Source organism: Martes martes, assembly GCF_963455335.1.
Source record: "Martes martes genome assembly, chromosome: 9".
In the NCBI taxonomy this organism is placed as follows: Eukaryota; Metazoa; Chordata; class Mammalia; order Carnivora; family Mustelidae; genus Martes; species Martes martes.
Genome location: NC_137896.1, coordinates 112,766,296 through 112,791,583, shown reverse-complemented (window position 1 = coordinate 112,791,583; position 25,288 = coordinate 112,766,296). Strand labels below are relative to the sequence as shown.

Here is a 25,288-nt window from a genome sequence, read left to right as displayed (position 1 = left end):
TAAATGGTTGGAATATTAGTTGCAGATCCAAACAGCCATGTATTATGGACTTGACTTTGCCATTTTCCAGCTGTGTAACTTTGAGTGATTCATCTTCGGAGCCTATGATTTCTTTTTAATGAGATGACATTTGCTCTAAAATGCTAGAACTGATGATAATAATAGCAGCAATGAAAGCAAGGGATAATAGTTTTTGAGAGTCTGTGGATTCTTCTACATGGATTTTCTCATTCAGTTGTTTGAGTCCTATCAGGCAGATGTGCCTGTTGTCTGCAACTTAGCACTGAGTAAACTGAGGTTTGCAGATGGGGAGCACTATAAATTCTGTGGAGGAGTGGGCCTGCCGCTCCCCTTAGCAACTTGTGCTTTTCTTAACTGGTCATTATCACCAAGAAAGAAGCCTCATGGAGTTCCATCAAACTCTCCTTGGGAGTGTTCTTCATCTCAACTAGTTCATGGGCCAAAATATACATTTATAGAAACCACTTTTCTTAAAAGGTATATTCTTATGAAAATATCGTTGGTTGCATTGTGAAATCCATAGATTATTTCATCAAATAGGAGGTAGCAACCCAGAGATGGTCTTTACAAGAAGACCTTCTGCACTAATGTTTTGGACATTGTTCCATAGGTATCACAGAGTCTGTCTCCACATCTGTGAGTTAGGTCTTTAAGGATTTTCTTAAAATTTTATTCTAAATATCTGAAAACTTTTCTAAAAATTTTTCTAAAAAGTAGTTCTTAAAACTATTCTAAAATTCTGAAAACCTTAAGAATTTTCTGTTGTATCTGAAGATTCTTTGGGCTATGAATATCATGATATCTAATTTGAAGCCCCATATTGGTTAGACTTTTCTTTTTCGCTAATAAAAGACCGAAGCTAACTGTTCTCTTTCTCCATTTTTCCCCCCATAGATGCGGATGAATGCATGCTCTTTGGGCAAGAAATCTGTAAAAATGGCTTCTGTCTGAACACTCAGCCTGGTTACGAATGCTACTGTAAGCAGGGGACATACTATGATCCCGTCAAACTGCAGTGCTTTGGTAAGTGTGAAGAAGCCCCATTGTGCTGTAAAAATACACAGATGGAAAAGGATAAGTAAACGCTGTGTAGTAAAAAACAGTTCCCTAGCATCTGAGTCACGTGTCGGAAAGATCTTTAAATGTTTTATGGATCTTTTTCTTGAGCGAGATTTAAGAAAATAAAAAACCTCCATACTCTTATTTGAACAGATTTCAAGCAAAGAGTTAATATTCAATGTGGAATTATAATTCAGGTCACTGGTTTAACCAGAGTGTTCCTTTGGTCTGGGGAGCCTCCTGTTTCATCACTCAAACCATGCAAGTGAAAGTCATTTTTAAATACTGACCCAGACTTTAAGGCTTAAGCAGAAAACCATATACACTAGGCAGAAAAACACAGCAAAAAGGAAATAATTTTAAAGCGACCATAAAGAGACATTTTATCTTGAATTTCGAAGCATATCCTGTTCCTAAATGTTTTCTTTCTTTCTTTAATGTCAACAGCAGCAGGGCACCATTATTTTTCCAATCAATACAACTTAATATTTTTACAGTCAGAGCTATTCTCTCTTAGATGATGATGTGTAGTTACTTAACGTGTGGCAGCCCCTGGAATCTGGGCGAAAGTTAGCAGTGTGTAAAGTTTGGGACGTGTATGAGGTACAACTGATTGCTGATTGTCTTTAATAATTTTTTTCTCTTAAGATTTGGATGAATGTCAGGACCCCAGTAGTTGTATTGATGGCCAGTGCGTTAACACAGAAGGCTCTTATAACTGCTTCTGTACCCACCCAATGGTCCTGGATGCTTCAGAGAAAAGGTGTATACCCCCAACGGAGTCGCACGGTACGTTTGGACATGAGATGCGAGTCTGCGTCCCAGTAAACCTCACTGTTTATCCCCAGGGAGATGATATGCTATTCATAATTGGCATAATTGATCTATCCATCATCACTGTCAGGAGCAACCTTGGATGACGTCAGTTGAAAGGCAGGAAGTTTGGAATTGAGTACTTGAGCAGGAAGTGTCACTAGTCCAGGGCTTTGGTGGATGAATTGGGTGAGAAAGCATGAATCTGCAAAGTGTTATGTAGAAAGAATTGGTAGGATTTGACAGAAGAGTGGGTGTAAAAAAACAAAAAAAAAGGAAAGATTGGAAAATCAGAAGAGCTTTAGGATTATGGAGTATAGAAGGAAGAGAGTGCGGTGCTTTCTATAATGATGGGAAGCTGCAGAAGGAGGGATTTAATTGGAACATGATGGGCAGGTTGAGTTTCAGCTGATGGAATGACACCCGGTGGGAGATGACAGAGGTTAGATCCATGGAAAGACCAGGCTGGCTTCAGACTTGTACTTGGAAGTAACTCTCAGAAATAGAGATGGAAACTTTGAGACTCACTGGCTTCCACCACACTGTTTATAAAATAGGAATAACAGTGCGATTGTCATGGAACCATGTTTTCCCTTTCAGAACAAATAGAAGAAACTGATGTCTACCAGGACTTGTGCTGGGAACATCTGAGCGAGGAGTATGTGTGTAGCCGGCCTCTCGTTGGCAAGCAGACGACTTACACGGAGTGCTGCTGCTTGTATGGCGAGGCCTGGGGTATGCAGTGTGCCCTCTGCCCCATGAAGGATTCAGGTGAGCCCTGAGGCAGCAGCTCCTTCTGCTGGAGTTCCTCTCCCCTCCTTTGGAACCTGGTGATCCTTTCCCTTCTCTATCTTCAGCTTCGCTCCCGATTCGTTACTTTCATCGGAGGTGTGGTGTGGGACGTGTGCTCCAGTCCGGACCCCGCCATGAGTCTTTGAAACCCATTCTATTTCCCCGAAGAATGACAAAGGACCCAAAGAAACATCACGCAACTTAGCAGTTGGTGGCATGCCTCTTGGGAATTTATATTTTCTGACACTTCCTTTTCTTCCTACAGTCTTTCTCATTTCTAACAGTGTCTACTCAGAGCCAAAAGGGTTAGAGACTGTAGACAATCTTTGTAGGGCCAAGTCCTGGTGTTTATGTCAGCCTCTTGGTGAGAGGGACCAAAAAAGGGGTTAGAACAACAAAGGAAGAGAGTAGAAAGTCAATGAAAATGTATTTGGACCAATGTCCTTTGATTTCCAGGGTTAGATCGGAGGATAGACCTTTGGCCAGATGGAAAATGCAACAGCTAGGCTCCGGGTTTATCCCCTCTCCTTCGCTGGGGGAGGACCTGGCGGTTCTGACTCAGGGTGGCTTGGCGGCTGCCGGCCTGTGCGCTGACTGCCTCCTTCTTCTCTTCTGACCTCTGCGGCCACTTCCTGCTCTTTAGAGGAAAGTCCGTGAGAGTGTTTGATGTATCATTTTGTCTTTGGCTATGAAATCGATTTGTTAAAGCTGGAAAGATACTGTGGGTGGGGGGGGGGGGTATAAAGTGAAGGAGTGTATCCTGAAAACATTCTCAGAATGGTCAAGAGGGGAAGAATTTCTCAAAAAGAGGAAATGCACTGGTTTTCAGTTCATTAGAATGCAACTTTCAAGCTATTTTGTAGCTTTGCAAATTGGCAATAACCTAAAACCAATGTAGCATAAAAAAGAAAATGATTTGAAATGCCATAAAAGGAAAGGACTTGCAAAGGATAAAGAGCAAAGACATAAAGAAATCGGTGGTGATAGTAGCCCAGGACTAGAAAGAGGATGGGTAGGGGCGCCTGGGTGGCTTAGTTGGTTAAGCATCTGCCTTCGGCTCAGGTCATGATCTCAGGGTCCTGGGATCAGGCCCCGCATCGGGCTCCCTGCTCAGCAGAGAGCCTGCTTCTCCCTCTGCCTGCTGCTCTACTTGTGCGTGCGCTCTCTCTCTCTCTCTCTCAAATAAATAAATAGAATCTTAAAAAAAAAAAAAAAAGGTAAGAAAGAGGATGGGTTCTAGGGCCAGAGAGGCTCTGTTGGGGATCCAGAATGGTCCATTGAGAAAAATAACCTCACCCAGCACAGCTCATTTGTGGAGCAGCAGCGCCTATGTCTCCCTTGTTGGGTTGTTGGGGGTGGGGAAGGCGCAGGCAGGGCAGGAACACAGGGAAGGCTGTAATTGTTAGCATTACTGTGGCCTCCCTTCCCGGAGGCAGATGCCCACGGAGAGGAGAGTGACAGCCGTAGGAGGCTTGAGACATCTCGTGGTGCTGTGATACCTCAGATCATTTTACTTAGCCAGTGGTTTTGCTGTTTAACTTTTTTTCAAAAATAGCATATACCCCTTCTGAAGAAATAATCAAAGAAGGTGTTCCGGGCACCTGGGTGGCTCAGTGGGTTAAGCCTCTGCCTTCAGCTCGGGTCATGATCTCAGGGTCCTGGGATCGAGCCCCGCATCGGGCTCTCTGTTCTGCGGGGAGCCTGCTTCCTCCTCTCTCTCTCTGCCTGTCTCTCTGCCTACTTGTGATCTCTGTCTGTCAAATAAATAAATAAAATCTTTAAAAAAAAAAAAAAAAAAAAAAAGAAGGTGTTCCGTCCCTCTCCACCTACTGCACCACAACTGAACTCCGCTCCTCCTTAACGATATTCATTCTTAACAGTCGGGTCTTTTTTTTAATCCTCCAAAGGTTTTTTCCTTCACATTAATTATTGTTATGTAGCTGCATTTATATTTGTACTTTTTAAAGATTTATTAGAGAGAGAAAGAGAGCGAGCGAGCACGGACAGAGGGAGAGAAGCTTCAAGCAGACTCCCTACTGAGCCGGGCTCGAAGACATGGGGGTAGAGCTCACCACCGGTGAGACCGTGACTCTGAGATCATGACCTGAGCCAAAACCATGAGTCAGACGCTTGACCGACGGAGCCACTCAGGCGCCTGTGTGTTTAAGAGCAGATTTAAAACTGAATTCCGTATCATCCGTAACACACGCTTTGTTTTTCTGTTTTACTCTTCAGCATCTCTGAAATTGGGGGCATCGTACAAATGACAGCATCAAACAACGGCCACGAGCCTTTTTTTTTTTTTTTTCCACATTTTAATGTCTGCTGTATCACAATGCTTGTTACGATCTGCGGTATCTGAGAACCGCTGAAAGATGGTAACTCTTACACGGCTACACAGATTGTTTTATGGATGCGTCAGGTTTTCTTTCAAGTCACCTCCCGCCCTGGACATCATTTGTCCCTCTCACCCCTTGCCTCGATCTCGATTTTCCTGTTATAAACCCAGCTGCAGGGAACCTTCACATGTGCGTCTTACAGATACCTGCGGGAGAAAATTCCTGCAAATGAAAATGCTGGGTCGGGAAGTATGTGCACTTTCAATTTACTGTATTACTCTGAACTTATCCTGCAAATTTGTACTCACCTTGGCAGCATTTGAAATGACTCTTTCCTCATACCCTTCTACCACTGGGTATTTGCAGTCTGGAGAACTGTTTGGTGGTGTTGTTGTTGTTTTTAAATAAAGACATTATTTATTTATTTGACAGAGAGAGAGATCTAAGTAGGCAGAGAGGCAGGCAGAGAGAGAGAGGGGGAAGCAGGCTCCCCGCTGAGCAGAGAGCCCGACTCGGGGCTTGATCCCAGGACCCTGAGACCATGACCTGAGCCAAAGGCAGAGGCTTAACCCACTGAGCCACCCAGGCGCCCCTTGAGAACTGTTTTCATCAGATGGGTGAGAAGAGTATCTTACATGCGTCTCACTTATTTCTAGGGAATTAGATCATCTTTTTCACGTTTTTCCTGTCTTTCATGTTCAAATGATAGGCATTTCTTTGTCAGTGAACTGTTTATCACATCCTTTGCCCATTTTTTTTTTTTTTTGGTTGGACTTGGTGTTTTTTTCTTATTAATTTATAAGAGCTTTGTGCATATTCTGTTCACAACCCCAACATTTGGGTTATGGTATGTATGCTTGTCTTTCTACAAACTCCTTTATGGAGATTCTGCACATATTTCCATTTTTCTTCCATCCCTGTTCTGCTCCTGTGATATTAACTAGTTACTGCATATAAATCTGACAAGCCATGCCTTTGAAAATCAAATTTAATTGACATAACTTTTGGAAGAATAGTCAAGTATGTTGCTGTTAGGAACTAATCTTAGAATATTGCATCAGTTATTTTTAACTAAGACAACACTTTTTTTAAATTTTTTATTAACATATAATGTATTATTAGCCCCAGGGGTACAGGTCTGTGAATCACCAGGTTTACACTTCACAACACTCACTATAGGACATACCCTCCCCAATGTCCATAACCCCACCACCCACTCCCTACCCCTCTTCCCCCAGCAACCCTCAGTTTGTTTTGTGAGATTAAACGTCTCTTATGGAAGACTAAACACATTTTAAATGTAAATTTGAACGAATATGTGTGAACAAACACATACTGTATAACATTTTTAGGAGAGTATGGGGTATCAGGAAAAGAATGGTACCTACTGGCAAATTAAAAAAATAATTAGCATTGCTAATTATAATAGCATTATATAATTATAATAACTAGCATCGCCACACTCTTTTAATTTATATATGCACAGTACAGTACTTAGGATAAATTCTCCAGAAAGATTCTCTAGCCTATAGTCCACCAAATCCTCAAAGCCAGTGGTTTTCAATCTTTATTGTTTAAACATTGGTAATCTTTTGTCCACTGAATTATTATTTTAAGCTACAATATATAAATTCATTAACCTCAAAGATGCCGGGGGAACTGGCTGGGAGAATAGCTACTTAGGCTCTTGAGGTATCTGTGAAAGACCCCAGGGTTCCAGAGAACACATACTGAAAACTGTTGTTCTAAACGGTTTAGTCGGAGGACAGGAGTAAGTTAAGCAGCCCTGAAGGAGTATTTCTGTTATATCCCTACGATTATGGTTTTAGGCCCTGCTTAGGAGTCATTCATTCTGAATCCACAGAGAAGGTCCATAGTGAAGTTAAAGAGGTTTCCCAGTGGTCCCCTGACCAGCCTGCACTGCCTGCATTAGCCCCTGACATTCCGGTTGTACCTACAGCAGACCATCTCCTGCTGGGCGTTCTGCTGGAATAGAGTCACTGAGGGGAGCCAGGGCATAGCGGTCAGCACAGGGGCTGCGTTTGACTCCTGCTTGTGCAACTTCTTATCTACAGAACCTTGTTAACTTGGTCACTCTGTGCCTCGGTCTCCTCATGTGAAAATTATTTCACCTGCCTTAGCACTGTTTTAAGAACTGAGTAAGTTAATACAGGAACACTTAGAGGAGTCTTTGACAAGCCAGAAGATAGTAGCAGCTGTTGCTACTTACTGCTGAGTGACTCAGGTCAGATGCATTTTTCACATGTACCTGAAATCGGAGGGTCTTATAAAATATACAGTTACCTGAGAGCGTCTGGGCATGAATGAAGGATAGACAAATGCAGAAGTAATTGTTCTCGTAGAAGACTTGCTTTTCGAGACAGCTGCTTCATAAATATCAGTGGGCGTGCCAATTACCTGTGCCTGGAAATCTTACCAAAAACCAGATTCTGGTTTTTAGGTGCGAAGAGGTGAGCAGGGCTCTGCATTTCTAGCACATCCCAAGATGATGCAGATGCCGTTGGTCCTCAGAGCAGCTCGCAAGATGTTCTAAAGACATCTAAGAGCATCTGCCTTGATTTTGTTAAAAACCAACTCTAAAGCTGTTACCAATTCTCCAACCAGGAAACAAAGAATGTGTGATTTTCAAACGCATTTCTTCATCATTTCAGTCACTGAATCTTTTAAATATGCTGTTCATGGATATCCTGAGAGTCGAAAAGGACCACATCGTCTGTGTGGTAGTATAAGCACTAGATTCATCCCAGCCTCTCGGGCACTGAACCGTCCAGTTTCCCTAGGAGCTCAGCCCTGCTTCGGAGAACAATTAGTTACTGATGGAAACAGTGCCGGGGAACTTGAGGAATAAATCGCAGCTTGTCATCAGCCTCGAGCATTAAAGTGCGGTGTAAAGTAAAGCTTTGGCTCTGGGGCGGGCTTTCACACTTCTGGTCCAACAGGTCACGGGCACTAATTCTTGCTAAGGCAGCAGCTCCGTCTGAAAATACCGGTCGTTGGAGAGGGTAGGAGGGGCTGGTTCAGTAGTGTTCTCTGAAATTCAATGGCATCTTGAGGATTGGTACCACATGCCGGGGAAAGGAGTGGAGGGGGACACGTTGTGTCCGGGCAACTTTACATGAGGAGAATTGCGGAGTCATATAATTCAGTACATTCCTGGGGCCGCTTAGGTTCCCGTCTTCATCCTCTGCTAGGATCATGGAGGCCAGACACCAGGCATTAGCCGAGGTTCCAGATGACTGAGGGCGACCCTGCAGGTAGGACAGCGCATAGTCTGTGGACGGCATCGTGTGCCTTCAGCCTTCCCATCCTAGTCGGGAGGCCTCTCTTCCCTCATTCCCACTCCTGCCTCTTTTTCTCCTTTTCCTCTCCATACCTGTGGATGCTGCCTGCTTTTAAAATGTTTGAGGAGATGGGGCCTGAACTGCTTTGGGTGGACCCACAAGTTTGATTTCTTTGTCATGATGTCTCATTCTAGACTCTGGGAGAAAAAACACTGTTTGGAAAACCAAGTCAGGGAAAACAAACTGTTTTAACCACATCATTGATAGGACCGGGAGAAACTACAGCTTCAGAACCAGGGGATAAGGGTTAGCCAAAGGAGAGCCGGTGTCAGAGTCATCAGCTCTGCGTCAGTCTAGCACACTGCTGCGAGTAAACACAATATATATTTTATGAATTAAGGGACTAAAGCAAGGCAGTAATTCTTGGTAAGTAAAACTTGGTGATGCCTTGCATTTATCGAAAATGAATTTTTAATATTTTTATTGCTCTTCTTAAAAGCATAAACTTGAATTTTCTGGAAAATGTACTTGTGAATTGCAAGATATATGGGATGCTGTTATTGCATGGAAATAAAAACCCATTAACCCACATGTGAAAGAAAATTAGACACACTTGAATACTGGAATCTAAAATACCCAGGGCTGCAGTGCCTCAGTGGCTCAGTCATTAAACGTCTGACACTTGATTTTAGCTCAGGTCATGATCTCAGGGCCCTGGGATCAAGAACCATGGGGGAGGGAAGGGGGCCCCCTCCATACTCAGTGGAGAGTTGAGAATTGAGAATTCTCTTCCTCAGTTCCTCTCCCTGCTCAGGCTAGAGTGTTCGCATGTACACACGCACGTGCTCTCTCACTCTCAAATAAATCTTAAAAATAATAATAAACAAAATGCCTAGGTTTCCCAATGTCTATGGCTATCTTGTTAAAATAATTAGGCTTCTGTTAAATAAATTATCAAAGTAATTAGACATATCGTAAGTAAATTGAAGATAAAGACTTAAAGTCCTGACCTAAAACTGAAGAAATTTGATGGGACACTTTAGTGTTGGGATAGTGCCACCTATTGGTAGTATGGTGTACTGCACTACAGGTGTTGGACCCTCTGAAGTATTCTTAATGCCTAACGTCAGGTGTGGGAAGGTGAGAGTAGTTTAAAAATAAATAAATAAAAAACCTCTAAGGAAACTAGTGCTGCAAAAGAGATGGGAAAATGTTAAAACAACTTTTGTAAAATACTAGTATTAATCAAAATGAGAGGAATGGTCCTCTCAGTTTTGCTGAGAGAACAGTTGGGAGATAGAAATGTAGAGATACATTTGGTGCAGAAATTGGTGCAGAAATGCTTCTACTTGAGTGCTGGGGGTGGGGAAAATGTAGTCATTACAGCATAAGAAAAATTTGAAATCAATTCTGTCATTAGGGAATTTTTAAACCATTATATGCAAGGTATAATTAGGAATAAAAACTGTGGTTGAAAAGCAATCTTAAATTATTTATAGTTTACCTGTTTTCAGTTTTAGTTAAATTACTTACATATTCCTTCCTTCGTTTCATTATTTATTACACACCTGGATGCACTAGCCAACAAATTTTGGAACAGGTGTACAGTTTGCCTTTTACATGAAGTATAAATTATAATTCTGTAAAACTAACATACTATACAATTACCTTACTAAATTAGAAGAGTTTTTTCCTAAATATTGTCTCATGCTAATGTGTACATGATACCCTTATTTAATAAATTCTCCATTTGCTGCAACACCAATTTTTTTTAACACTTTCTAATAGCTAAGCTTCCCCCAATTTTTTCATACGGTTTTGCAAAAAGGAAAGACTTTAGAATCTGATTCTGAACAACTGAACTGGTGATTTCTTCCATATCCATGTCCGGCTCTTACATATTCCCAAATATCTCTGTGTAAGAAGTTTCATAATACCCTTGGAGGTGTGAAGGAAGGCAGGGATTTGAGTCATGGACTGAACTTGAAAAAATATTGTAACTGGGCAGTGGTTCCAAAGGTCCTTTCAGCAGTCATGGCTTAAAGCCTTTTCCAAGAAACATGTTTCCAAAGAATGTTAATAATAACTTTGGAACATCCTCCAACCGAGGCACAGTGAGTGGTCACTGCCTTCGGCTGAGGCAGCCCAGGGATCTCGTTCTCTTTCTGGCACTGCTTCAGTCAACTGCCCTGGACAAGTTACTTTAGTTTCCTTTATCCAAAGTGGAGAACTCTTGTGAGGGGATATGGTAATTAATACTCTCTGAGTACAAAAGCATTGATCATTTTTGATCAGAGATCCTGAATATGATGATTAAAGGAAATGTAGCTGTTAATAAATTATAGTGGAGCATTGAAGTCGCCCTGGAAAGATATAAAAGGCCTCCTAAATTCTGGCTACTAAACCTGCACACATAATGTCTGCCGTAGATACGTAGAGCGGTAAGTGGTCCCGTTCCCGGGGACATAATCCTTGGTATCCGTGGAACTAGATTGAATTGGATACTGTATGGCATGGCAAGTGAGCAATTTATGTTTCTTATGGAAAAGATGTATTTACTTCCTCTTACGCCTTCTAGAAATGAATAAAAATGCTTTTCTTACTATAAGAGGACTGTTGCAAAATAAAATTTAGTAGCAAATTAGGCACACACAGCTTTGTGATATAATCATTACATCAGTTTTCTTGCTTGTCAAATGGCAGCAGCAACAATAGGTCGTCCGAGGGTTAAATGTGATAAATGTATAGGAGATGCTTGGATTGTAGATGTTAGCACATCAAATCTTGTTCCAGGAAATGAGTTGAGCTAATGCTTCTCCCCACTGCTACCTTGTTATTCGGTGCTAGAAGTCTTCTTTGAAAGGAGGCAAGAATTAAAGACAGTGAAAACTTGGAAGAGTATTTGGGGACTCACAGAGTCAAAGGGCTCGGTGAATCCCAAGAGACGCTGCTCCTTTCATGTCCTTCCAGTCTCCAAATCTACGAATATGTAAGCTAAGGGAGGCTTTATGGCTGAAAAGGATCATTTAATGTTGGCTTTTAAATGAACATTCAATATGTTCAATATATCGATTTTTTTAGTAAAAAAGCAAAATAATGTTAGAACCTAGATTTTCCTGAGAATTTATACATTTTGCCCTGCTCCTTATAAGTCCATTATGTTTATAATAAGATCAAACTTTATTTTCTGATGAACCTTTAAATAAATCAAGGAAGAAATAAAACTTTCATTTAGAGTGTCTTCTATATCAAAATTGTGCTAATTAACTCTCTTAACACTTTGGCCTCCGTTTATAAGTTTTATCTATTTGATTTTCTCTCCAGCACTTTATATATACTGGAGAGGGCAGCCCACAATCCTAATAAGCATTTTCTTATTAAGTGCTGAAGCAGCTTTTATAAATCTAATAAATGAAACTTAAAATGACAAATTTAATTTTCTAATAAGTTTAAATCCTGTTTACCAACGTAATCAAGTTCTCTCAATTCTCATTCAACACAAATCCTAATCTAAAGTCAGCTTTGTTTCAGATTAAAATCATAAGGTCTCTCTGTCTGACTCTCTATTACATGGTTCTCCGAAACATTATAAATATACAAAATAACAAAAACCTCATTCTCAAACCTTAACAGATGAGTATTCCTAGTCTAGACTTAATGTACATCGTTACTAGCAGAATTTCCACCTCAGGCCAGCTGAAGTCACTGGGTGGAAAGTTTCGTGGCTGTGATTGTCCATTATTAGAGAATTAGGACCAGCATATGGGGTGTATGTACTCTCGTGGGAGTCTGAGCATCCGTGTGTGATATGCTGGGCACATTTCATTCCTTCCATGTGAGCGGGGTTTTTTATGTTTGAGGTTTTGAATTCAAATAACATTGTGCTTATCCTGACCTTTTCTTAGTTGAACTTAGGAGATAGCTGTGCTTAGAACAAAGCTGCTGGCCACCCATGCCTTGAAATGCTGACCTCTTGGCCAGAATAGGCAAGCCTGGCAGAGCAGGGTCAAGGGGAAGTTTATCTGGTCTCCCCTTAGGCAACACCCAGACTGGGTCTGTGATGTTTGGGAGAAAAGCATCGAGAAAGTGCTTAGAAAGCAATCACAAATAATATAGAGGACAAGGTAGATGGAGAGGAGAAGGGAGTTGAGGGAAATTGGAAGGGGAGGTGAACCATGAGAGACTATGGACTCTGAAAAACAACCTGAGGGTTTTGAAGGGGCGGGGGGTGGGAGGTTGGGGGAACCAGGTGGTGGGTATTAGGGAGGGCACAGATTGCATGGAGCACTGGGTGTGGTGAAAAAACAATGAATACTGTTATGCTGAAAATAAATAAAAAATTTAATAAAAACAAACAAACAAACAAAAAAGAAAGCAATCACACTCTTGTCTTTGTGCTGACACAGATCTGCAAGGAGTAGAAGCTAGGGAGGGCACTGTTTTTGCTCCATATTAGTAGCCAGTATCTTAAGAGAAAAGCAGATTTCAAAAGATTAGCTCACTGGGGAGTTTAGGACACAGCGTGCCTTCCTCCTGCTTCCTTCTGAGATTCAAGTCTCGGTGGCCTACAGAGCTGTTGTGAACGGTTGTGCTGGTTGTGCACTGCTCCACCCTAGAAGATGCCATTCACGTGGTCATCTGTGAGCCCCTACAGAGTTTAGCTAAAGAAATCACTGCCAGGAGCAAGAGCTACTGAGACGTTATCTGATTCTGAATAGATCCAGAGGGGAAGGTAAAAGAGAGTCATTTCAGATTAAAATAAATGGCAATATATAGGAAAATCATCTTTAAAAACTCAGTTTTACTTTGTACTAAGTGAATAGATAATAATATTGGTCTGTTTAGGATTATTTTAATATTATATAAATTACCTAGAATTTGTTCTTCAAATTATAACAGATTAAACAGTATATCTTTATCTCATAACCTTGAGGTCTGTATTTCAGAATATTAAGATAGTTTTTTTAATAATGATTTTATTTAAGAGAGAGAGAGAGACCAAACACGCAGGGACGGGGGTGGAGGAAGGGAGAAGGAGAAGCAGGCTCCCCGTTGAGCAGGGAGCCTGACAACATGATGCTCAATCCCAGGACCCCGAGATCATGACCTGAGCCAAAGGCAGACGCTTAACCGACTGAGCCACACAGGCGTCCCTCAAGCTAGTTTTGAACAAATACTAATACAGCTTTCTTTGCTTCAAAACTTAAAAGAGCAATGTTAAAATAATGTACTTTGAAACCCAATAACCTTTACCCTTATATTTTAATAATTTGTTTTTAGTAAAAGAAAATGTTATATTTTGAGAATTTATCCTCACTCGGTCTTTGGAATGTCATTAAGTTTTTCTGGACCTCCATTTCCTCAGCAGAGAAGTGAATGAGAGACTAACCTTACAGGTTACACTGACTTCTTACAGTGTGTTAAATTCCATGATTGTCCATCATTCTGGAAACATCTAGGTGAGCATCGCTGAACTTGATACCGGCATCTCGTGGTGTTTACGTCCTAGCACAACCACACGTTTCCATGACAAGTTATCTTCCCTGGATTCTGCAGCCTAATAGTAAAGATTTTCTATTCAGGATTATAGACTATGTAAATTAGAAAGGACCGCAAAGATCAACTAGTTTCCTCATTTTACCAGTTAAAAATAAAGAGGTTAGCTGAACTCCGGTACTATTTTTGTTTCTCATGACTTTTTTTTTAGGTGAAATTCACATAGAAAATTAAGCATTTGCAGTTTACTTTTTTTTTTTTTTAAATAGACTCCACAACCAGTGTAGATCTGAACATCGGGCTTGAACTCACAACCCAGAGATCAAGACCTGAGCTGACATGAAGAGTTGGACACTTACCTGACTGAGCCACCCAGGTTCCCCATAGAATTCTCCATTTTCGAGTGAACAGTTCAGTGGCATTTAGTACATTCCCCACATTGTACAACCTCCCCCTTATTCTGAAGCACACCCTTAGCTGCTATTTTAAAGTAATTTTTACTTGGTTAATGCAAAAAGAGAAAAACCAATGTATTCCTGATACATAATACTTACTAATTTTTGCTATTTGTTGCCTTCTCAGATTGTCACTGCAGAGCGATTTTTTTTTTTAAGATTTTTTTTTATTACTTTGACAGACAGAGATCACAAGCAGGCAGAGAGAGAGGGGGAAGCAGGCCTCCCTGCTGAGCAGAGAGCCCGATGCGGGGCTTGATCCCAGGACCCTGGGGTCATGACCTGAGCCAAAGGCAGAGGCTTTAACCCACTGAGCCACCCAGGCGCCCCTGCAGAGTGATATTTAAAGAGCAGGAAAGAAGAAAATAAAATGGTGTAGGTGTCTTACAGTTAGAAAATATGAGGTAAATCAGTCGAGAAAATGAACATGTTGAACTGTCCTCTTGTTTGCCTGTTTATTGTACTGTTCGGTCTTCTCCTATCAAACATTAGAGGTTACCTCATTCCCATGTCCCCTGTGATTGCCTGAATGTAAGACTTAAATGCTCTATTTCCAAAGCCCTGAGTATTTAGAAATGGGGAAAACTCTTCATGCCGTCCTTAATAAGAAATTCATAAGAGATCAATCATTATTTTAGGGTTTTCGTATGTGGTGGGATTTAATACCATTACAAGTGTATAAATTTTGGATCCAGGTTTTAGAAAGCAGAGGGAGCCTCCACTTTTTGGCATTCGTACCCAACTAATCTGTCTCTCCGGGAGAGTCCGGCTAAATAAACAGCAATCTGTTGGAAACGCAAGGAGTGACTGAACTTGGAAGGGCAGCATTAGGTGACTGCTGGGGTGGGGGAGCCCGGCTGGTCTGTGGTCCATGAGTTTCCTTAGAGCATTAACATTTACGGGAGTCCCGCAGAACATAAACCCTGCCAAGACTTTAGACTTCATTACCTCCCTGTCCTCGACAAGTACAGTTTAATTGAACATTAAGCAATTTGATCTCTTTCACCTAATAAATCGAGCACATTCAATAAACATAAATCCTGCTAATGATAGAGCTGACCCTGGTGGGGCTGAGCTCATCAGCATTCATGGTTATTACTCTCCCTGGAATTTCAGTCGCAAATGCTTATTGCTGAACTACGTACTTACCTGGGGCTTACGGTCTAGGGAGCGCACTGAATAATTTTCTTGGCGGTGTTTCTGAAAGGCAGCTGCGGAAGAGAACCTGGTTTTGCAGATGGACCAGTTTCGGTTTGAATCTCTCACCTAAACTAGGACAAGTGACAGGATAAACCAGAAACAAAAGGAGTTAATGGCGATAATTTCATAGGGTGTTCTGAGATGGAAGTGAAAAATGTGTGCAAAAGCCCACAGCAGCTGACGCAGGGGAACTTAATTATTCCTGAGAGCTCACGTTCCTTTTTCTCCGATGTTCCTAAAGAAGGGATCTAGAGTAGCCAGTGTTTACATGGTACTTTTTTTTGTTTCTCTTAAGCTTGCTTTTTTTTTTTTTTAAAGATTTTATTTATTTATTTGACAGATCACAAGTAGGCAGAGAGGCAGGCAGAGAGAGAGGGGGAAGCAGGCTCCCCACTGAGCAGAGAGCCCAACTAGGGGCTCGATCCCAGGATCCTGGGATCATGACCTGAGCCGAAGGCAGAGGCTTAACAACTGAGCCACCCAGGCGCCCCTCTCTTAAGCTTTCTTATCCGTTAACATATGCCTGTGACTCTGAGTTACCTTCTTCCTTCTCTTCACCTAGTTGGCCTCCGCCCTACAGATGCTCACCTCCAAGGTGAACCTTCCTGGCTGGCTGTCGTCATCACCTTCTCTGTGGTCCTGATCAACTGTTGCACATGTCACTGTGTATGCACCCTTGTTCACAGCATCGCTGTGACCTTCCTCTCTCCCATATCCCACCCTGCCCGTAATAACTCTCCGTGTCTGGTGGAATGTGTGAATGAGTCAGTCACAGAATGAAACAGTGACTTGCTTTTAAGAGTGCAAGGGCAGGTACCCTAATCCTGTTGAGCAGATGAAGCTCAAAAAAATGGGTCCAGTCTGAGGAACTAGAAAGCAGAAAAGCAGCTTTGACTCTTGGTCCTTTTCCTTGTTAGTATACCCTGTTTTCTCTCACAGCTCAGCAGGTTTTAATATCCGGGAAGCGGGGTTACAGCCTCTTCCCCAGGCTCTGTGGGTCAGAGTTTTTTTCTGAGCAGAATATAAGTAGAGACCCACACACCCACCCCAAACAGGTGTCCAGCTCCTCAGGGTGTGACATGGCCGGTAGAATGCTCACTCACGATCCTCTGTCATCGGCGCTGGCTGGCATTTTCTGTCATTGGTGACTGTGTTTCTAATCTCAGAGCTTTTGCTGATTTCGGTCTCAAATGCCTGTTTATACTGCCGGCTCGGCGTGCACGGGCGGAAATACTCATTCCATTCTCCCTGTCCTCTCCCTTCATGTCCTGCCTGTGCGTCTGTGTTTTCCAAACACCGTCATCGATCGGTAATACGTGTGGAAGACTCAGAAAAACACCCAGTCTAGAAATTTGAGCAAAATATGACCGGTTCTTCTTAATGTAGGAGCATCAGTCCTTGGTCCTCCTGTGTTTGAAAATAATGCCCTTCAAACTTCAGAGCCCTGAGTTTTTAGCCTCGGTGTATAGACAGTGAAATGCAGCCTCGTCCTCATTTCTCAGAGCAGCTGGCTTTAATCTGTCTCAGGACTAAACCCGCACCTCCCCATCTCCACACATGCCAGAGTGGCATCGTGGCGTGTGACGGTCCAGACCAGCCTTGCAGATGGGCCTGTCATCAGGAGAGGAGATTTCCTGCCAGGATAGAGTAAAGTGCTTCTCAGTGCCGCTGACAGCACAGGCCCCAGACCCAGTGGCTCCGGGGGGTAATTTCTGAACTTTTTTTTTTTTTTCCAATTTAAAATCAAAGCCGCACCATCTGTCATATGAATCTTCCATGCCAGGGAAAGGAGTGTGATCGATGGCCTGGATCTTGTTTAGACCAGGTTGTGATGGTGTCCCACGCCATCCCATGTGTGTCTTTCATAGCTTTGAGCAAGACCTTCTCATTTGTCCTTGGGGTGAAGAATGCACGGCGGGGGGGGTGGTTTTGAGGTGTGAATATTTCCATTTCCTGTTCATTTCACATTCGTATCGGGCTAGATCCCAGATGAACACATTGTATGGTGGCTCAGAAATGGTATTTGCCTCAAGTGTTAGCTTTGCTAAGCCAAACTTTTCTCTGTATCCATCCCCAGGCAACGGGGCACGTAATCATCATTGATGTATTTAAGTAAAAGGTGTTTTAGAGAAGGCAAGGCACAGTACGTGTTCATCCCCACACGCTGAGCTAGGTGAAATGGAGAGCTGAGGGAGTCTCGTGTGCTCTCCCGGGAAGTTGTAGAAATAGTTCAGGGACCTTCTTTTCTTTTCTTTTCTTTTCTTTTCTTTTCTTTTCTTTTCTTTTCTTTTCTTTCTCAAAGACTTTATTTATTTATTTGACACACAGAGATCACAGGTAGGCAGAGAAGCAGGCAGAGAGTGAGGAGGAAGCAGGCTCCCCGCTGAGCAGAGAGCCCGACGCGGGGCTCGATCCCAGGATCCCGGGACCATGACCTGAGCCGAAGGCAGAGGCTTTAACCCACTGAGCCACCCAGGTGCCCCAGGGATCTGCTTTTCCTGGGTTCTGTACCTTCCGCCCCCCACAGTTCACTGTGTCCCCAAGCTGGAGTGTAGCCATGTCCCAGCCCTCAGGATGACCAAGGCCATGCACCTCCAAGCTAGAATGGGCTCTGGTTGTGGCTTCGGGGTGCTCAGAGGCCCAGCAGGTGCTAGAAATGTGCCCATGCCCAGTTCCTGAAGGGGATGCCTTGCTGAAGTCTCAGAAAATTCTGTGATACTCCAGTCGCTCCCCTGAAGAGGATGAGAAGTCTGTGTACTCAGGACCTCGATAAAGGATTCAGGCATATACTGAGAGTTGTTGAATGTCAGTCCCCTTCTCTGAGGTCCGTTGATCTCATGTTACTGCTCTCACTGCCTGATCGGTGTGTCAAGGCAGCAAATGATTCTGTCCCCTGTTGTTTGAGATCAAGTCCATGAAGGCATCTTCCTGTGTTTACTGAGCAAGAGTTTCCCTCCATGGATTTAAAAATTCCAAATAATCTTGAAAGAATATTTAAAAACATCTAGAGCGTGCTTTATTGCTCTTTATTTTGCTACCCACTTCTTTGCCCGCTGACGACTGCCTTTACCTTTTGTTAACACTGAAACTTGTTCTTTTACTATCTTTGAAAATCCTTCTGTATTTGCACTTAGCAATTCTTACTTCTGAGATAAATTGGAACCTCCATTTCCTTGGTGATTCAAAATTCAGGACAGTTCCGTAACGCTATCTCATTTTCATACACCAATAACCCAGAGGTGGACAGATGAGAATTGTTACCCCCATGTGACAGATATGGAAACTGAGCCCTGCCTGGAATTGCTAAACTGGAAAGTAAGTGGTCCAGTCAGGCTTTAAGCCCCAGCTTCCGCCTCCAGAAGAGCCCGTGTTCCTCCCGTCACCCCGACGCTCACTTCACCCTTGACCCTGGCCAAGAACGAGAGCAGATGTGCACGACGGGAAGGGCGGCACAAATGGAGGAGGGTAGAGCCGTCCGTGCTTCCAGAAAAATAATCCAAAATGCGTGTCCTGGTGATGATGGGAACGTAGCTCATCTCAGATACGAGAGAGCGTGTGTTTCATGCAGAAATCGTGTTCCGATAACTGACCAAGACTGTTGTGAAATGTGGAATGTTTAATGTGTAAGAGAAAGTAAATCAGCAAAGGACAGTAAGTTCTAGAATCCCAAAAATGCATGGCTGAGGAAGAAAGCACGGGGAAAGAAGATTCGGTGCATCCCTGGGGTCCCACCCCCACTCCTCTCTTCCCCCTTACCAGCCCGGGTCCAGTTAGAAGCCCACCTTAGGAACCACGTGGTAGTGCCCAAACACAGAGTACAGCTTGCTTTCTTGACGCCTTCGGGCAAGCTCTTTCAAATAAATCCCAAATACCTTTTCTGGCAAAGTGAATCCTACTCGTCGTCTTCATTTCGGGTCCGATGCCCCCTCTTCCAGGCAGCTGTTCCTCCCCTTCACACTTCCCTTCGGGCCCTTTTCTTTGGCAGTACCTGCTGGTGAGATCTGGGAGGGGAGGACCTGCTCATTTCGTGGAGGCGGAAGGATGATCTAGGGGAAGACCCAGGCCTAAGTGCTAGGCAGCCCTGAAGGACCCAGTGTCATTCAACAGCTCGGGACCCTCAAGGCTCAGCAGGGCCTCCCCACCCGCAGATGTCAGCTAGGACCGTGCTCAGCCACCTCCAGATTCAATTTTACAAAATAAGAACATGAATTTATTTTTAATACCTACTCTTGATCCACAAGCATTGCTTGGGTGTAAGATACTGAACACTCTCCCTTTCGGATGTACAACGAACCTACAGAAAACGTCAGGAAAGAAAATGACCTCAGCTCTTGAAACTTGTAAACATTCTAGCAATCTTGCTCTCACGGAGAAATCCTTAATTCTTTTTTGAACTTGAAGCGGAACCGACAACCATTTGTGTTCTCTTTGTGGATTTGAGGGCAGGGGGAGTTGAGGATCTTTTTCCAGGTTTAGCTGTTTCCTTAATGAAATTAATATTTCTTCTGAAATGGTTTCGTTCAGAGGTGTTGGCGTATCTGGGGTCTGCATGCTGTTCCTGGAATGCTTTCATACAAGGAGAATTTGAGGAAGGGGCAACCATAATCCTACCAGTCCAGGGTCTTTTCTGGCCTTATGCTTCCTTTGTGCAGTTCTGGGAGAGAATTGCGTGAGTGTATGTGCATACATGTGTGCTCTCGCGCGCACACACACACACACACCTTTGCCTCCTTTAAGTGGGGACAGAGAGTGAAAGAAAGCCCAAGAATTCACACTATTGCCCTAATGCATTTCTTTTTCTTTTCTTTTTTTAAAGATGTTATTTATTTATTTGTCAGAGCGAGTGCACAGGCAGGGGGAACAGCAGGCAGAGGGGGAAGCAGGCTCCCTGCTGAGCAAGGAGCCCAATGTGGGGCTCCATCCCAGGACCCTGGGACCATGACCTGAGCCAAAGGCAAATGCTTAACCCACTGAGCCATCCAGGCATTCCTGTCCTAGTGCATTTCTTCAGTTTCATACGTCACAGGAGGAAACAAAAGAGAGGAAAACTCCCCTCAATTTGTGGTCTGGACAAGTGTGGCTTTTGCCTTGTGTGACTGTCCTGAGTGTGTCCATCCAGTTCTGGGGCCTCCGGACAGGGCTCCCCAGTTCTGGCAGAGCCTCTGAAGTCTGGGGAGCCCCAGGATTTTCACCATCCTAGATAAATCCTTGGGCAGTATATTTCTGTGCAGCATGTGTCCAGACCGTGAAGCTCCCCCTTCTAAAGCTCTCTTCTCTAGACCTTGCCACAACTCTGCTCCAAAACTCAAGCAAGCGCCGAGGACCATGAAATGCCTTGAATGCTCAGTAACCCCAGCACATCTGGAAAACCAAGATCCCATGCGCCGGCTGGGTCCTATGAGGGAACTACTGGAGAGTTTGGAAGGTGGCCTGGGGGCTGACCCAGCTTAGAGTAGGAATATGGCCTCTGGAAAGTGGTAACTGTAGAAGGATCTGTCTGGGGTGTGGAAGAGGTAAAGGCAAGGATTTCAGAGGAGGTGAGACAGTAAAGTGGAGGTGATGATGGTGTCTCTTCATAGGCCGGTGCAAGCGTTTCAGTGCCTTAATGTGTAGGAAGTGCTTAGAACGGTGCCTGGCACAGAGCCAGTGTCCTAGACTGTGAGCTACTCTTGTTACTACCACTGTTACTACACTAGGACAGTCGCCCTCACCATTACGGTAATACTTTGTTCATCCAGACCGGCCTTGAGCACAGAATTAGAATAGTCACAATACATGGGGCGCCTGGGTGGCTCAGTGGGTTAAACCTCTGCCTTCGGCTCAGTCATGATCTCAGGGTCCTGGGATCGCGCCCCACATCGGGCTCTGGTCAGCTCAGCGGGGAACCTGCTTCCCCCTCTCTCTCTGCCTGCTGCTCTGCCTGCTTGTGATCTCTCTCTGTCCAATAAATCAATAAGATCTTTTAAAAAAGAGAAAAAGAATAGTCACAATACGGGCATCATTGCTAGGTTGTATTATTTTGGGATCACCAGAGATCCAACTTTTCTGTCGCTTCTGAATGAAAACGAATGTCCCTGTCGGTAGGAATGACTGTACCTTCACAGCAATTAACACCTGATGTTGCAGATAAAGTATTTCCTCTAAAACGCCTGCTGTCCTCTGAGCGCCGGCTCATGTCACGGTTCCTTACTCTCCTGGAACTCGGCCTACCAATGGCTCGGCCGCTGCGTTTGGTCTTCCATGTAGGATCAGAGTGACGCCCTCCAGCATTTCATTGTGTGAGGGGCTACTACAGCTCCCCTAAAGAGTATGGAGACAGCTCTGGCCCCAGTGGTGCACGTGCAGTGGGAGGTGGGGGGTGGGGGCCCTGGCCAGACCCCGGTGCTCTGAGCTGTGAGGGGTGTATCCCGGTGCCGGCAAACAGCCATGACATCTCACACGGCTTGTCATTTCCTTCTCAGACGACTATGCCCAGCTGTGTAACATCCCCGTCACGGGACGCCGGCGCCCATATGGACGGGATGCCTTGGTGGACTTCAGCGAACAGTACGCTCCAGAAGCTGATCCCTACTTCATTCAGGACCGTAAGCCAAACTTTTCAGTTATGTTGAAGCTAAGCTGTGGTTAAAGGTTACTCAGTGATTCTCAGAAGTGAGTCCCTGGGGATTTGTCAGACATGTAAGCTTCTGGGCCCCACTCTAGACCTGCTGAATGGGACACTGGGGTGAGGCCCCACAGTTTTACCCGCCTCTGCGTAAGCCTTATGCATGCTCGAGTTTGGGAGATACTGGATCAAATTATTGGCATGCTGGCGGGATACTGATATGTCCACTTTCTTTAAAGTTAAAAAAAGATCTTCTAATATCCATAACAAAATCATTTCTTTATCCATTACATGATGGTCTAACATAAGGGGCAGGGTTTCTTGAAAGCCTGAGTATAACTGCCATCTTTTTTCACACAAGGAAATGACATGTCAACTGTGCCAAGTTGATCTTTACAGGTATTTTAGAGTGGGAGGTCAAAAAAATTGTGCTTCTGGTCACAAATTGTGAGAATCCACTCACAGGGGGATTTATTAAGTAAGGAATGATGCATGCTGACTTCTCCAAGATTTGTGTGCAGTGTTTTTTTCTGAGAAAGGTGGAGTGTGCCTGTGGGATCGCTGATCCCATTTTGGGGAAAAAAAAAAAAAAGTCTGACAGTTAACGGGAGTGTTCTGGATGGGGAAGCCACAGCTTTTCAAATTCCAAATGCTGTATTGGTAAAGAATAGGTTGCTTCACTTCAAGAATGGGAATGGGAGAATGTGGATTCCAGCCGCCTTGTCCACATCTCCCAGAGGGGCCCTCCTTGCAGTGGGGAAAGTGACACCACATTTTTGAGGCACGGAATCCCTGCAGACCAGGGTGTTGGAGTTAGGGCTTTGGAGACACTGCTGAATTACAGACTACGGTGAAGCCTTTTCTTTCTTTGGACCCTGTTACCTGTGAACAAAGCACACTAGCCATGACCTGATTCCTGAGGAGCAACCCAAGCTTTGTGGCTGCATGTGGAATAACGTCAAAGAGTGTTTCCTTCGTTCCCTTCCCTTCTCTTTCTTTCCTCTGCCTTCCTTTGTTTTTCGTGTTTTGGGGGGGAGGGGGGGTTTGATGGAAATATATATTGATCATTCACCAGAATTAACAGTGCTTCATGAAAACAGCCTTGTATCCGTCCTGCCAAGTTGATTAACACAGCCCTGTGTAACCCTCACCCAGGTGTAGAACATTACGAGCATCCAGAAGGCCCCCTGAAGCCCTTTCCCAGCCAGGCCCCCCTGCCCCAAGCATAACCAGTCTCCCAACTTCTAATACCTCTGATTTTTGCTTTTAATCAACAGCATACAACCATGCACTACTTCATGAAATGTGTCTAAAGACACTAAAAGGTCTAAGACTGTGCACTTAAACTTTCTGCACTTACCTATGACTATGTTACAGGGCAACGGGCATCTACCTTTAAAAAAAATAAAAAGGGAGAAGAAATATTAAGGCTGAAAGAAAGCCCGGCTGGCCTGCCCCATAAATCCCAAGTAACAGGTTAAGCCTCTAAGCAGCTATGCGGCTCCTGTGTGCACTTCTGTCACATTAGGTAGAGTCCAGATTCCAGGAATTTTCGTGTTGAAATGTTCTGACTTGTGTGCTTTCTTTTTTTTTTTTTTTAATGCTGATGTTGCTTTAAAACTCTTTTCTAATCCACTACAAATGTTAAGAAATAAACATGTTGGTGTCACATCAGTTTCCTATTTAGCAACATAGGAAGCTGAGATGCAATTCTTAGACCTTGACCTTTGAGTATGTCAATGGCCTTTAAACTTACAACAGGTTACGAGAAATAGCTCCTCCTTCCCAGACCAGGAGCAAGGACTTTCTGGCCCTGCTGAAGAAATGATTGTATTGGGTACAGAGTAACACAGAGGGAAGGCTGAGGTTTCTTATCTCCTGACTCTGGTTACTTAAGAAAGTTGAACTGATAGCTTGGGGGTAGCTGTGGTTAAGGCAGTATTCTATAAAAGTAGAATCTCCTAGAGCAGAAATCAGTTTCTTCTTATAAAGGACTAGAAGTAAAAATTTCAGACTTTGCAGGCCTGTGAAAGGCTCTGCAGGTCTTCCCAGCCCTGCTAGGATATCGCGAAAGCAGCCATAGACAGCCTGTCATCGAATAGGGATAACTGTATTTCAGTACAATGGTATTTACAAAAGTATTTGGAGCAGGGGCTGTACTTTTCAGACTCCTGTAGAAGTATTTTCGGGAGTCTACTTGATGTGTGTGTTTAGGAGTTTTCAAAATTTAATTCCATGTTTTAATTTCTGTAATAATAAAAAATTTTAGTATTTATAAAGTCAAAATGATTTTGTAGTACCTGGAATTTGAAAATATTTTCATAGATTAAGACTTTATTTTCTAAACTATTTTTCAAACTGGCTTTGGGGCCCTAGAGACATAGTCTGGATGGCCTTTCACTTTTTTTTTTCTTCTCTTCAAAATTTTTAAAAGGGCCTGTCATGGATGTGTTAATTTTTTTTTTTTTTTTTTAATCATTTGAGTTACACCTTACAGCCCCGCATAAGCAGTGATGTTTTGCTGCCCCCTGCAGTTACACTGGAGAATTACTTCAGAGGCCAGATAGAGAGTTACAGTCATATTTTGATTTTTTTTTTAAAGCAGATACATGATGAGGTTCAGAAGTGCGGTAGGGGGTGGGGGGGGTGGAGAGCCTGCATCAACAGTGTGTCTGTGTCACCATGGATTTATATTTACAACTTTTCTCTCTAGAAAGAGAGCTGAACACTCGTGATGCCTGTTAAATCTGTTTTTATATTACTAAACCCTAGCTCTAAATCAGTTTAAAGATATCTGAACTATAAAAAGAGCCAAACAAGGACTTCTTTGTTTCCCTTAAAAAAAGATTTTTGGCTTTCTAAACACAAGTATGATGTACTTTTCTCATTTATCAGAATGTTTCGAGTCCCTTTTACTGTCTTTATCCTTTGATCTCCTGAGAGCCCTTTTGTAAGGCTCATTCCAACACTAGAGCAAACAAACAGACTTTATGGGGCAAGGCCAGCCTGGCTTTTCACTGCTTTCTGGGGAACTCCAAGTGAAACACTACAGCCTGAAATTCTCTACAGATCTTCCGAGCAAATGTCTGTTGCCCTGTGATAGTGACTTCCATTGGTTCCGTCCTGAAAGATGTTCTGCCATTTGCCCTACTGAGAACTCAGAAAATTTGGAATTTTAGATAAACACTTCTGTTAAGTAAGGGCAAG

General features: G+C 43.4%; 1 protein-coding gene across 4 annotated transcripts in view; it reads left to right on the top strand.

Annotated features, from left to right (window-relative positions):
• Nucleotides 1–25,288, top strand: part of LTBP1 (latent transforming growth factor beta binding protein 1) — a gene marked incomplete at its 5' end in the record, with an annotated part of 397,053 nt that overhangs the window by 368,892 nt on the left and 2,873 nt on the right. For all 4 annotated transcript variants that reach the window (XM_080814316.1, XM_080814315.1, XM_080814314.1 and 1 more), the window contains 4 exons: nucleotides 916–1,044; nucleotides 1,729–1,869; nucleotides 2,494–2,664; nucleotides 21,939–22,061. In XM_080814316.1, coding sequence (XP_080670442.1) covers nucleotides 916–1,044; nucleotides 1,729–1,869; nucleotides 2,494–2,664; nucleotides 21,939–22,061 — 564 coding nt within the window. The remainder of the gene's footprint in view (nucleotides 1–915; nucleotides 1,045–1,728; nucleotides 1,870–2,493; nucleotides 2,665–21,938; nucleotides 22,062–25,288) is intronic.